This window comes from Symphalangus syndactylus, chromosome 5, assembly GCF_028878055.3.
Source record: "Symphalangus syndactylus isolate Jambi chromosome 5, NHGRI_mSymSyn1-v2.1_pri, whole genome shotgun sequence".
NCBI lineage: Eukaryota > Metazoa > Chordata > Mammalia > Primates > Hylobatidae > Symphalangus > Symphalangus syndactylus.
Window position 1 is genome coordinate 53,619,151 of NC_072427.2, and position 12,306 is coordinate 53,631,456.

A 12,306-nucleotide genomic window follows, 5' to 3' on the forward strand; every position below is an offset into this window, starting at 1 on the left:
CAGTCTAGGTATTTGTTTCAAAAAAGAAAAGGAGAAAGAAAGAAACAGGAGAGCATCTTTATTTGAGCTCTCACATCTCTGATGTTAGGAGCTAGTGCAGGTGGTTGGAGCTGGAAATTTCCACAATTTAGAGAGCTTTGTTTAAGAAAAAGGATTCAAAAGAAAAAATGCAGAATTAGTGTACAAAAGTACAAAAGGCATAGAAGTAAATAGTGATTTAATACAAGAAAAAGAAATCACACCCAGATGCGCTGGCTCACGCCTGTAATCCCAACACTTTGGGAGGCCAAGGTGGGAGGATCAGTTGAGGCCAAGAGTTCAAGATCAGCCTGGGCAACAGAGCAAGACCCCTGTCTGCACAAAAAAATTTTTAAAATTAGCCAGGCCTGGTGGCATGTGCCTGTGGTCCCAGCCACTTAGGGGCTGAGGCAGGAGGATCCCGTGAGCCCAGAAGTTCAAAGGTACAGTGAGCTGAGATCATACCACTACATCCCAGCCTGGGCAACAGAGTGAGACCCCCGACTCTAAAAATTTTTTAATATAAATTTTTTTTTATTTAAAAAATGAATCACTACAAGTTACTAGAGACTTGGAGAACTCTTCTGAGTGCTCTGAGTCCTGAGAACTGCTTCTGCAACTGCTTGCAACCTGGAGGCAACGAACCCACCCCCAGCAAACCTTCCACACCCCTGTGCACAGGAACCCCTGCAAGGAAGGGCCCCAGAGTGAAGCTTCATTCCCTGCCTTGCATGTTCTTGCCCCTGGGGTGCAGGAGAGTGATCAGCTGGGGAGGCAGCCTGGGGAGCGGGGGAGACCCTCAATGGGAAGATGCGAATCTCGCCCACAAATCACAAAGGACACTGAAAACAGGATCTCTGAAACTAGTCAAAGCAAAGAAGCACACGCATGAGAGAACACAAGATCTTTTAGGTACTTCAGTGTTTGCAAAGAGCATATCTGGGGGGAAGAAAATCCTTTAGTAAAGATCTCTTGGGTTTCCCATGTTTCTGGGGCTGGATTTGCCTGTGTGCATTTTGGGTGCATCAGCATGTTAGGAAGGGGCACCCCAAGAGAGCAGGGAGGTGCCATACAGATCATTTAATCTGGATTATTAATATGCAAGTGCTGGGGAGGCAGCGGGACCGCAGGCTGTGTAAGGTCCTGCCCTTCTCCATGCAAGGCCCAGGTCAGAGGGCAAAGGTCATTGCTCATCACCAAGGAGTGATGAGGAACCAAGTTGACATCCTAAGACCCTGGCCAGGGCAGCAGTTCAGAACATTGGTGTTGCGTCAGCCATGGTCCAGGAGACTGCATGCTAGTTCATGAGACCTTTGCTCTGTGGACCATGCTCTACACGGCAGGAAAAGGTGAGGGTGCATTCATTCTTCAGATGCTCCATTGTAGGTGACACAGCCTGTGCATGGGCGGGGTTTCCTTCTACTGGCCATAACAGGGAACATCCATGAACCAGGGCTACGACTTCCATGCAGAAGTCACCGTGATAATCCAGTGGCATCTCTGAGGCCAGGGCTCGGGGGAGTCAGGCTTGCATGGAAGGAGCCCTGCCTCTGGAGTCTAGGTTCTGGGCTGCCATGACAGCCACCACTTCCTGGCTGCCTTTGCAGGATGTGAATGAAGGCTTGACAAGGCTCAGAGACAAGACTGAGCACAGGCCTACACAGATGCAGCAGCTCAGAACTTAGGCACCATCTTAGCAGGTGTCCACAAACACAGTAACTGTGCTGTGGAAGTGTCTTCTGAACCACGACGTAAGGCCGGGACTTAACTGCACTTTAACAACAGCAAAAAAAAAAAAAAAGGTTTTTTCATTTCAAATGTATGTTTCCTGAATGGCCCAGCAAAATCATTTTGAATAACGAACTTGTAAGCCTGATTTTACTGTAATGGCAAGAGTTTCATAAGTAGAGAGATGGTAAAAAGGGAATTTCAACAACAAAGCAAAAGGTAAGAAGAGCCAATGAATTGACTAAGAATGGTGTCCTCCCCATCCAGTCCATTCAAGAGGAAACACAATTTATTATGAGATGAAATGAGATTTCACAATTCCTTTCAAATAAATTATCAGCATAACCTGCTGTGGCCGCCGCCACCTGGAGCCCAACGTGTCGGCCTGAGTCAGCTCCACCACGATGTGCTCTTCCCTCCCAGGACGACTTGGCCCGCTGGCCACTAGGGCCCCTGCCAGGTCCACCTGCAGAAGCGTGGAGTCCACGTGGCTGCTGAGGTTCATGGCTCGGAGAGTGTCAAGGAGAACCACAAGGCAGGCAGGAGGAACCCCATGTTCCCGCCGCCCGCCAGACACACACCCTCCTTGGACAGTGCGCGAAGAAATGTGTTTCCCCAGGTGCCCCACGCCCTTGGCCATCAACACAATCTTCCTGCCTTTCTCATTACCCACATCTCAGCCCTCATCCAAGACCCAACTTCCCTGAAGCAGGTCATGACCCTCACGTGAGAGGTGCCCCCCCCACACTGGGGGAAAAGTGCATCCTTAGCTCCAAAGATGGAGGGAGGCCAAGAGGGACCTGAATGGACAGGCCTCGCCAGGGCCCCTCCCAGCCCGTTTCCTGTGCTTGCTCACGTGCTCTCATCCTATCACGCCTTTCACGACTCTCCACTCTTCATCAAACCTAGCATCAAAACACCAAGCTCAGCTGTTTCTTGTCAGGCAACACTTATATGAAACACATGAGTATGCCTTTTTCTTGTTAACCTGTCCTTTGTGTCCAATCTGCAGGGCCCTGGTTGGAGAAGCTACGAGGGCGAGGAAACAGTGTTTTCTCCTCCCCTCTGAATCACACAGTCTCCTCCATGTCCTCCGAGAGCCCAGGATGTGGCGCTGGGTGTGATACAAAATGCATCACATGGGAAAAAGGAGAGAAAGAAAGGGAGGGGTGAAGAAGGAGGGAGGGAGAGAATAGGGAGAATGGGGAGAAGGGAGGGAGAAAGAGAGGAGAAAGAAGAGGAGGCAGCAAAGAAGAGTAGGGAGGGAGGGAGGAAGAGAAGGGAGAGCGGGAGGCAAGGAGGGCGCCCTTAACTGACCTGCTTGTAGAGGTTTGCTGGCTTCTGTACATTTGCCCAATGCCCTGGGAGCCTCTGACGGGCCTCCCTCAGACAACAATTCAGGGACAAAGAATTTCAGGTGCTACAATTACAGGGTTCTAAAATAGACCCTGCAACTACTGAACCGACACGGCCCGGCTGCTGCAGGAGACACTGAGGTTCTGAAAGAAAGGTGGCTTTGCTATTCACCGGCTAAAGGAGAGTGGTGCTTTCTCCAGAAGCTCCTCCTCTCACAGCAGACACCCCCGGTGTCCTTCACCCAGGCTCCTCCACAGGGCAGGCCAGAGGGCCAGGAGGAGGACCCGGAGCTCCTCGCTCAGAGGACAGCCCTGAGGACGTTGCTGTGGGCCTTTCCAACCAGCCCGAGGCCCCTCCTACCTCACGCCTACACTGCACGCCCTTTCTCTGGGAATCACCTTGTGGGGGGCGGGGTCCAGCTGGCTTCCTCTCCTCCCCAGGCAGGCCTCATGCCTGCAGCTTTCACAAAGCTCAGGATCTTTCAAGAGGGTCCGTGAGTTTCCAGAAACTGTGGTTAATCCCTGGGAACACTGCCCTTTTCCAAGGAGCCTGCTGGAGGCTCAAATCACCCTCATCGTGGCTGGTGACCCATCGCGCTGGAGGACGCAGCACGTCTTCCCCCCTGCGGCCTTCATCTCTCCCAGGCTCTCTCTCCCTCTTCATCCAAAGTCGAAGACCACGCAGGGAAGGCGAGAGAGCTCCCCGCCCCCACCCATCCCCACCCCCTGCCAAGAAAGGCAGGCCGGCCTGCCCCCTGCTGGGAGGGACTCAGGCTGTGGGGTCCTGCGTGGGGCCTGGTGCACTCAGGCTGCTCGAGAAGGAGCTCAGCAAAATGCTGTAGAATAAAGGGGGCACACTGGGGCCTGAGTGGGATGAACAGAGGGCTGAGGCTATCATCTCATCTTAGTGCCCTAAGCTGCTGTGCTCGCCTGGGATCTCTACTGACTGATCAGGTTTGGTGCCAGTGTTCCCCGAAATCTCCCCCTCCTGCCTGAGTCCCACTGAGGACGCTTTCTGGACAGGATCCAGCCTCCCACTTCAGGTTCCTGGGTCAGCCTGGCAGCCGGTTGCTCTATCTCCCCTTCCCCCTGCGGGAAAGTCCTGCCCAGGAGGGCGGCCTGTCCTGGGAACTTCATGAGGGGGGCCAGGAACACAGGGCAAGTCTTGGCTTTCTTCATCCTGGGAAAGTAATGCAGAGGTCGAGGCACAAGAATGAGAAACAAAGTCTGTCAACATCACACAGCTCTTCGGTTCTCTCACATGGAGATACTTTAACTACAGCTCAGGCACAGTTTTAAAGTGATGAAGAAAATACAAACACGTGCACATGTGTTCAGCTGACATCAGCGCCACCCTGACCCCAGTGGAAGTGGAGTGCTTCTAAAACCATGGGTGCCTCCGTCCACTGAGCAGAGGGAAGCACAAACTACGACCAGTGCGCCCCCGGGCTCACCAGAAAGCCTCAAGTGCCAGGCCTTTCTGGAAGGCTGCTGGTGCCCTGCTGGGCAGGTCGCTGGCTAAGGAGAGGGTGTCCTAGGAAGATGTAGTGAGACTGCCGGAAGAACTACAAAAACCAAGACTATGCAACAGATTACAGCAACTGCAAGGAAAGCAAGCCAGTTTCCTAAAGTTTCCGTTCACTAAGGCTACCAAGTAAGTAGACTAAAGAAAAAAAATCTTGCCATTTAGCTAACTGAATTAATTCCTTTTTAAATAATAATCATCAAAAATATTTGGCCTGATCAGAGCACCCCATCGGACGGTCCCATCTCTCCAGGACCCTCCACGGATGCCCGCTGCCCTAGCAGCACCGGGGGCTTCAGGGGCCTTCATGCACAGACACCGTAATGACCATGTCCATTCCAAAAGAGGCTCTGGACCCTGGCTGGAGAGCTGGGAAACAGCACTCCCACCCTTTCACCCAGAAAAGGCTGGGCAGACATCAGTTAACCGCCCACTCCTGATCCCAGAATGAGGCTGCAAGAAACAACTCGCCTGAAACCTAGGGCGAAACAGGTGACTGTAGGGAGAGGCGGCTTCCCTAGGACAGGTGCCAGCTCCATGCTTCAGAATCAGGCAGGATTCAACCAGAAAATGTAGACATTGCTCAAGGTCAAGTGTGGGCTTGCATGAGCGTGGGAGCCTCTGAGAGCCACAGATGGAGGTGTTCACATCTTCTTGCAGGTTTTTCCTCCAGGAACCCCAGCGGACACTCCCCAGGAAGACAGGAAGCCTGGAGAAGATCCCAGGAAAGCATCCCCCAGTGATGCCAAGCTTCACCCTCTCCTGCTGCCTCTATCTCCCCTAGGGAGCAAAGGCCTTCATTTGCTTGGGAAGTGCATCTAATCTGGCAGCCAGAGGGCACAGTGGGAATTCCTATGGCTAAGAGAAGGTAGGAGGAGAAAAAAGTAGCTGTTACCCCAGTGGGAGAGGTGGGCATAGAGCAAGGTCTGGCAGACAGCTGGCAGGGTGCCCGGTAATTCTGAGTGTCTAGTGCACCACAGGTTGCCACAGCAACCGCAAACCTCAACACAGCCAGATTCTCGCTAGATTTACATGAACCCTCCAACTAATGCCTGCAGAAGTCAAAGCATGCTCATCTCCAAGCTTAAACACCACTGGCCTCTGTATCTACTATCCTACAGGATGTGTATGACTTCTAACTAAAAATTCTGAGGCATGCAAGAAGGCCAGAGCAAGCACAGTAGGAGGTGCCACAGCAGTCATCAGAGCAAGGTGACACAGCCAGGACGGCAGGGACTGGAAGATGGGTCACGCTGAACACAAAAGAGATGGGGGAGGAAAGGAGTATCCAGGAGCTAGGGAAAGCCAGGTCCTGGCTGGAATGTGCCCTGCTGTCCCCCTTCCTCACTCGGAGAGCTCCACCACCAACCCTGCCACTGCCTCCCTGGAGCTCCCCGCCCCTCTATCCTGAGACTCCATCTCTCATCAAACATCCTGGAGAAACAAAATTCAAGTGGGTGAGAATGGTAACGGCCTGTGCCATGGCCTTCAGCAGCAGTCACAACCGTCTGCGAGTGTCTCCTTGCGTTTCAGATCTCAGCCAGGCGGCTGGCCATCTCAGAGTGGATTTTGGATACAGTAGTTCTCCAGCGGTGACAAGGCCAACAGCTGCCAGAGCTTTCCTTGATCAGGATATAGGCTGAACAAAATCTGTAACAATCAGAAACGTTGAATGACGGAGGTGTGGTATGAGAGCAGTAAGGTGTAAATCATTTTGATAACAGTTGAAAACAGATGTGATGATGGGGCTACTGTGTGTAACCAGTACGTGCCAGCTTACTCTGAATAGCTTTGTCTTAAATATTATAATATTCTGATTCATTACAGCGTTCAGCTACAATGGGCCCTGATTATTGATATCTGCCAAATTTGAGGATTAAATACCTGGCCATAAAATTAAATCATCAAAGAGGGATAAATGTAGTTTTCTCACAATGGAGAATAAAGGAGTATGACCCCTGTGATGGTTAGAGCATGTGTTTGTGGTAGCAGGTGTTTGTGAAATTTGCAAAGCACCTTATATACCATCAAAAAGTAAATTAAACTGATGATAACATGAGATTATAGAAGTTCAAATCATTCCTCAAATTCTATTTTGGATATCTCCACAAATCACCTAAACCCCATCTCACAAAATAAGGCTGAAGACTGGACACAGAGCTCAGGTCAGCTCTTGGGGACCAGGGGAGACCTGGCCCACCCTGCCCAGTTCCTTTGAAATCCCAGAGCACCTGCCAGGCCCTGCTGAGCAGCGGGGCTTCAGAAACACACATTCATGTGAGTAGGAAGTGGGGAAGCAAATTGGTAGCCAAAAATATCAAATCGTGATGCTTTCAGAGCTCAATGTAATTGGTTTTCCATTTCTAGCATAGGTTTCCTTTCTCTGGGTCACAGACCTCCTCCCTCATGGGTTGGTTATTAAGAAGTTGACTGTACTCAGCTCAATGCAATCAGCACTGACTTCGTACACCACCCTGCTGTCCTCATGTCGCAGCTGAGAGCGGACCCAGGGCCACAGACATTCCTGCACGCACACAGAGCCACAACACACATGCCACGCGTGCAGCTCACGAAACAGCCAGCAACAGCCACACGTCTCATGCACAGGAGACCCTGTCACCAGGGCAGGCTGCATGGGAGAGCACACCCCCCAGGCTGGTGCACATCATGGAACACAGCTCAGACCCACCCTTGCCCACAACCACAGTCACACCCCCATCACGGCAGCACCTACCACCCACTGTGGTCTCCCAACAACTGCCCATGCACACCATCTTAGAGCAACATTCAAAAGTGGCACTCACCCAAAACAACTCTGCAAAGCACAGGCACAACCTATCATGGCCACTGACCACAACCTACACAGCTCACACAGGTGCACACACACAGACATAGAGCAGGCACAGGGGACCACACACCCACATGCAGACACGAAGACACACAGCCACAGATAGGAGACCATACACCCACCTGCACACACACAGACACACAACTAGACAGGAGACCACACACCCACTCATTGGGCAAATGTATTTTGAGTGCTGCTATGTGACCCTGGCTCAGGCTACATCAGGCCACAAAGCACACCAAGGTTGGCAGTGGGACCCGTGACTGTCACCTCGGAGGGCACAGAGGTGTCTCTGCAGCCCTGGCTCCCTGCTCGGGCTCCTGTGCCTTTCCCCTGATGGGTCCATCTGCTGGGACCCCTCCAATGAAGAACAGCACCACCCACTGCCATGGGCTTACCAGAGCGGCCCTCGCCGTCCCCTCGTTCCCACACCCTGTTCCCTACAAGGGCATCTCACGTTGGTTTGGCTCCAGAATGAGTCTGTTGTGAATGTTCATGTATTTGAAAGGATGGAGATGTCTGGGCAAATAAAATCAGAGACACCTCCTCAGACGGGGCAAACCTCAGAACTTCAACACTCACCGCTGGGCAGAGGCCCAGGGCACAATGTCAAAGGGGCGCTGAGACACTCTGGGCTATCCACGATCTCCAGATGTGTCCCAACACACACGAAGAGTGCTACTGTCCAGGGCTGAACAGGGAAGTGATAAGCCACTCGAGGGGGAAGGGAGCCCCACAGCCAGCTACCCGGCCTTCCACATGGCAACACCATGCTGCCCGGTTTCTGCTGTGTGACTGGGACCACAGCAGAGGAGCACAGCTGGAGCCCTTGACCCCCTCAGCCCACTGCCCCACAGCCCTCAGCATCTCCTCCAAAGACAGTCAGAGAATCAAGTGAAGAGGGCCAGGCACTGAGCCCCACACCTCAGGTTCCCCCTGCTATACAGCCAAAGGCACACAGGGCTTCCACTGACCCAACAGTAGTGCTGGGGCAGCTACGGTACTCACAGAACACAGCACCACAAAGACAAACAGGCCCGTGACTTTCAGCCACTGCACACAGCGCCTGCAAGAGAAAAGGTAGGGTCTTAGTGGCAAGGGCAGCAGTCCTGTTGCCCAGACTCAGACACTTTTCTGCAGCCTTGAGTAACTTCCATCTCAAAGCATGTGTTTCGAATTATTTCCATAACGTGATATGAGGGAGAACACCCTCATATCAGTGACCAGTAAACCTACAGCCCCATCCAAAGAAGCATGGTGGAGGTTCCAGAGGAGAACATAGTTAACCAAAGTGTTTGCACATAGCTTGTTGTTGGGGAAACGAAAGTTCAAGATTTGAGACTTTGTGATAGCTGTTTAAAGGCTCCCGTTTCCTGGAAAAAAAGTAAACTGAATGCCTTATCTTGTCTCTCTGATTCATATTTATCAATTATTTTCCCCTCAGTTTTCTGAAAGGTAGGAATACAGATTCGATCATCAAATACAAAAACAAATAACTTAAGAAGAAATTGCTATGCCGTTACTGGTTGTACCAGCAGAATCTCTTAAGAATTCCTTAGGCAATAACTTAATTAACCATCAAGCCACACACTCAGCCCCTACCAAGGACTTCCAAAGCCATTCCGTCCCCCTCACCATTACCCATTTCTTAACCATGACCCCCAGGCCCTACGTGAACCTGGGCCTGGCCTGCATTCTGCTGCCCTTCCGTCCCACCAACGTCCTTGCTGCTCCCAGACCGGACCACAGGGCCTTTGCCTGCCGGGATGCTCCCTGACTGCAGTCCTCCTGACATGCCCATCTCTGCTCGCTCAGCAGCCAGACCCCATCGCCCAATGGCACCATCACCGCCCAGTCCAGGTTGTGCTCTCCCACCGGCTGCTCCGTGAGGGCAGGCACTAGAGCGTTTTTGCTTTGTCCCCGCACATGGAAGGATGCTGGTTCACAGCCCATGCTTGATATATGTGTGTAGAATGAAATAAGAAACTTTATGTTGGAACATCTTTTTAATACTCTCCTCACTTAGTTAAGTTTCATCTGTCTTTGAAAACCTTCTTTCTGATCCTTTGAAAATGGTAAAATCTTGTTTTGCATTCTCTTAGATTTAATGAATTTGATGAATAATCAGTTCACGATTCCCAATTATGATTCAACAGCTCCTACTTAAATAGGAATCAAAATGACATTTCTTTTTAAAGCATGAAGCATTAATTGAGCTATTCTAAATACAAATTTCTTTCTACGTAACTGACATCTGCAGCAGAGCTGACAACCCAAAATAAAAGGTTTTTTACAAGATTCTTCACTGATCACGCATGGCACTTTTTAGACATGTTATAAAGAATGGCGCTAATGTCTTTTAGTTCAGTGGCAAGCTCAAAGGCAAATATTCCATGAATCATAGAAGATAAAACAAGTACTGAATGCAAAAGTCTCAAATGTACTTGATTCTACTTTTCCATGTTGTGGGACAGCTGAGGACACGGCATCCTCAGGAGTGGTTACCCATCCAGCTGGGAAAAGGCATGAACAGTGTCAGCGTTTGCCATCTTGTTGACCCATGGCACCAGAACCCCACTCACACAATTTCACCTAACTCACATAATCTCATAGCGGATTCATTGGCCAAATGTTTATTGCACCCACGAGGGGGGCTGAGACCCCTTCTTCTCATCAGGAAGAAGCTACAGGCAGTTGAGAGTCACAGTGGGAAGAGACAGCTCCATGTCAAGCAGCAATGTGGGGGATCTAGGGTCGAATCCCTGCCCCTTGTCTTGGCTCAGTGTGGCCTTGGGCAAAAGCCTTACCCTCCTTGAGGTACCCTCCGTGTACCTCCCAGGATTGTTGGGAAGATGTATAGGATAGCGGATCCCTACGCACTGCGGGGAGTCTGAGGCGGAACTCTTCACACCCAGGGAGGTGCACTTGGAGCGTGCAGGCGGGTACACTTCCAACCAACCGCGAGCATCTTCAGAAAAGACAGGTCCCCACACACAGAGACACGGTGACGCTAATATTTGATGACTGAGTAGTGTTTTTTCACTTCTCTAGGGCTTTCACACATATTATCTTAGTGTAGGCCCGTGAGAGGCCACAGACCCAGGAGGGCACCGCGCCACAGGGCACAGTCGCGTGGCCAGGCAAGGCCCTGCGATGGGCGCTCAGCGACTTCAGGTCGGACCAGAATGGAAGCCCACCGGTCCCGGCTCCCAAACCTTGTTCTGTCCTGGAAATGATGCTTTCAAACATGTCCCTCTCCAAAGAACCCTTTCAAATGAACGGGCGCATGGGAGGAAACCCATTAGTTAAACAGGCCAGTAAGGTGAGAGCGTTACTGCCCGCGCGCACCCTCGGCCTCCCACGCATGCGCGCCCTAGGCCTACACACGCATGCGTACTCCCACTTCCACGCCCGCCGTCCCCCTACGCATGCGCATCCCCTCCCCACCCACTGCTCCCGTAGGCATGTGCACCATCCACTTTCTCTATGCAACTCTGCTTCCCCAAGCACGGCTCTGTATGTGCCCCGGACAAATGCTTACACATTAATGGTTTTCCAACGGATTGTAAGTTCTAAAATGTTTCCAGCCTTAACCGCACCCCTCAGGCTGTGCACTGGGCCAGACCCACTCCTTCGTCAGTAACTACAAAGGTATATCAAATTCCAAAACGCCACGGGGACGCCTGAAGCAAACAGATTCTATCTGCAAACCTAATGGCCATGAAGACCCCAGCCACACAAGTAGGAAGGAAAGGAGTGTACTGTGTCAATCATTTAGGTTTGTCCTCTCCGGCGCTGCATGATTTGCGGGCCATCTTAAATGTCTCCCTAGGCCCAGGTAAAAATAAATCACCTTGGAGGAAAAGTGCAGCCTGGCCAGATGAGACAAAACTCATCCTCTTCTTCACGCTGCTGGTTTGAAAGATGGAGGGGGCATGCAGGACGCTATGTGCGGCCGCCGCTGCTGCCAGGGTGGGCACCCCAAGTCCGCCTACCTCAGCTTGGAAAGACGGAGTCGGATGTGCGGGCTGTCCAGAAGGTCTCCCTTCTCGGAGGAGGCAGATGCAGACAGACCAGACACCTCCCTGCTTAGCAGGTATCTTTGCTCCCAGTCAGCAGAGCTGTCTTCCCAAGACTCTTCAGCAGTGATGAACTCCGGATGGTAAACAGGTATGCACCGTGACCTGGAAAGCAAGAGAGGTGTGGTTATCTCTCCTAAATAGTAATGGCTGCAAAGCAAGCTTTCCTCTGAGTTCTGACTGTGTGAAATGGCACCGAATCAACCCTGGTCTTTCAAAGGACCCCAGACAGTGGTGCGCTCTCATACTGGTGGGAATGGTTTTTTTGTGACCTCATGGAACACTTATGTCAAAGAAAATTTTCTGGAGTCACTAAAGTCTTCAAAATGAATTGTGGGCCTTCAAGAAACCAGCTTTTTCTGAGTTTGGGACTTTCCAAGAAAGCTGTTTCTGGCTCAGACCACTTCCCGCTGATTTCAGTGTTTGCTTTTTCACTGCACGGGCTCCAGTAGTCAATGCCTAGATCTGCGAGACTTGTCCAGGGTGAGTGGTGTCAGTTTTTCCTCCTCTGTGTAGATCTCTTTCTGCAGTGGAGCTGTAGGGAAGGTGGCCTACCTGGCTTCCCACACAACATCCACAGAAGCATGAGCAGGAAGAGGCAACATTCGTACCTAACTATACAGGCCAAAAATGGGGCCTATATCTAGATGACTCAAGGGGAATCATAAACTTTTCTCAGAATTACTTGAAAACACATCCGTTTACTTTTGGGGTTTTTGTTGTTGTTGTTTTGTTTTGTTTTTTTGAGACAGA

General features: G+C 51.2%; 1 protein-coding gene across 5 annotated transcripts in view; it reads right to left on the minus strand.

The window, feature by feature from the left end:
- Positions 1-12,306, minus strand: part of OCA2 (OCA2 melanosomal transmembrane protein) — a 335,403-nt gene that overhangs the window by 254,029 nt on the left and 69,068 nt on the right. For all 5 annotated transcript variants that reach the window (XR_010121073.1, XM_055278476.2, XM_055278475.2 and 2 more), the window contains exons 4-7: positions 11,470-11,658; positions 8,483-8,540; positions 6,204-6,276; positions 2,093-2,253 (exon numbers count right to left, since the gene is read on the minus strand). Coding sequence is in view for 4 of the 5 variants with exons in the window: in XM_055278476.2 (XP_055134451.1) it covers positions 2,093-2,253; positions 6,204-6,276; positions 8,483-8,540; positions 11,470-11,658 (481 nt within the window). In the remaining variant the exon portion in view is untranslated. The remainder of the gene's footprint in view (positions 1-2,092; positions 2,254-6,203; positions 6,277-8,482; positions 8,541-11,469; positions 11,659-12,306) is intronic.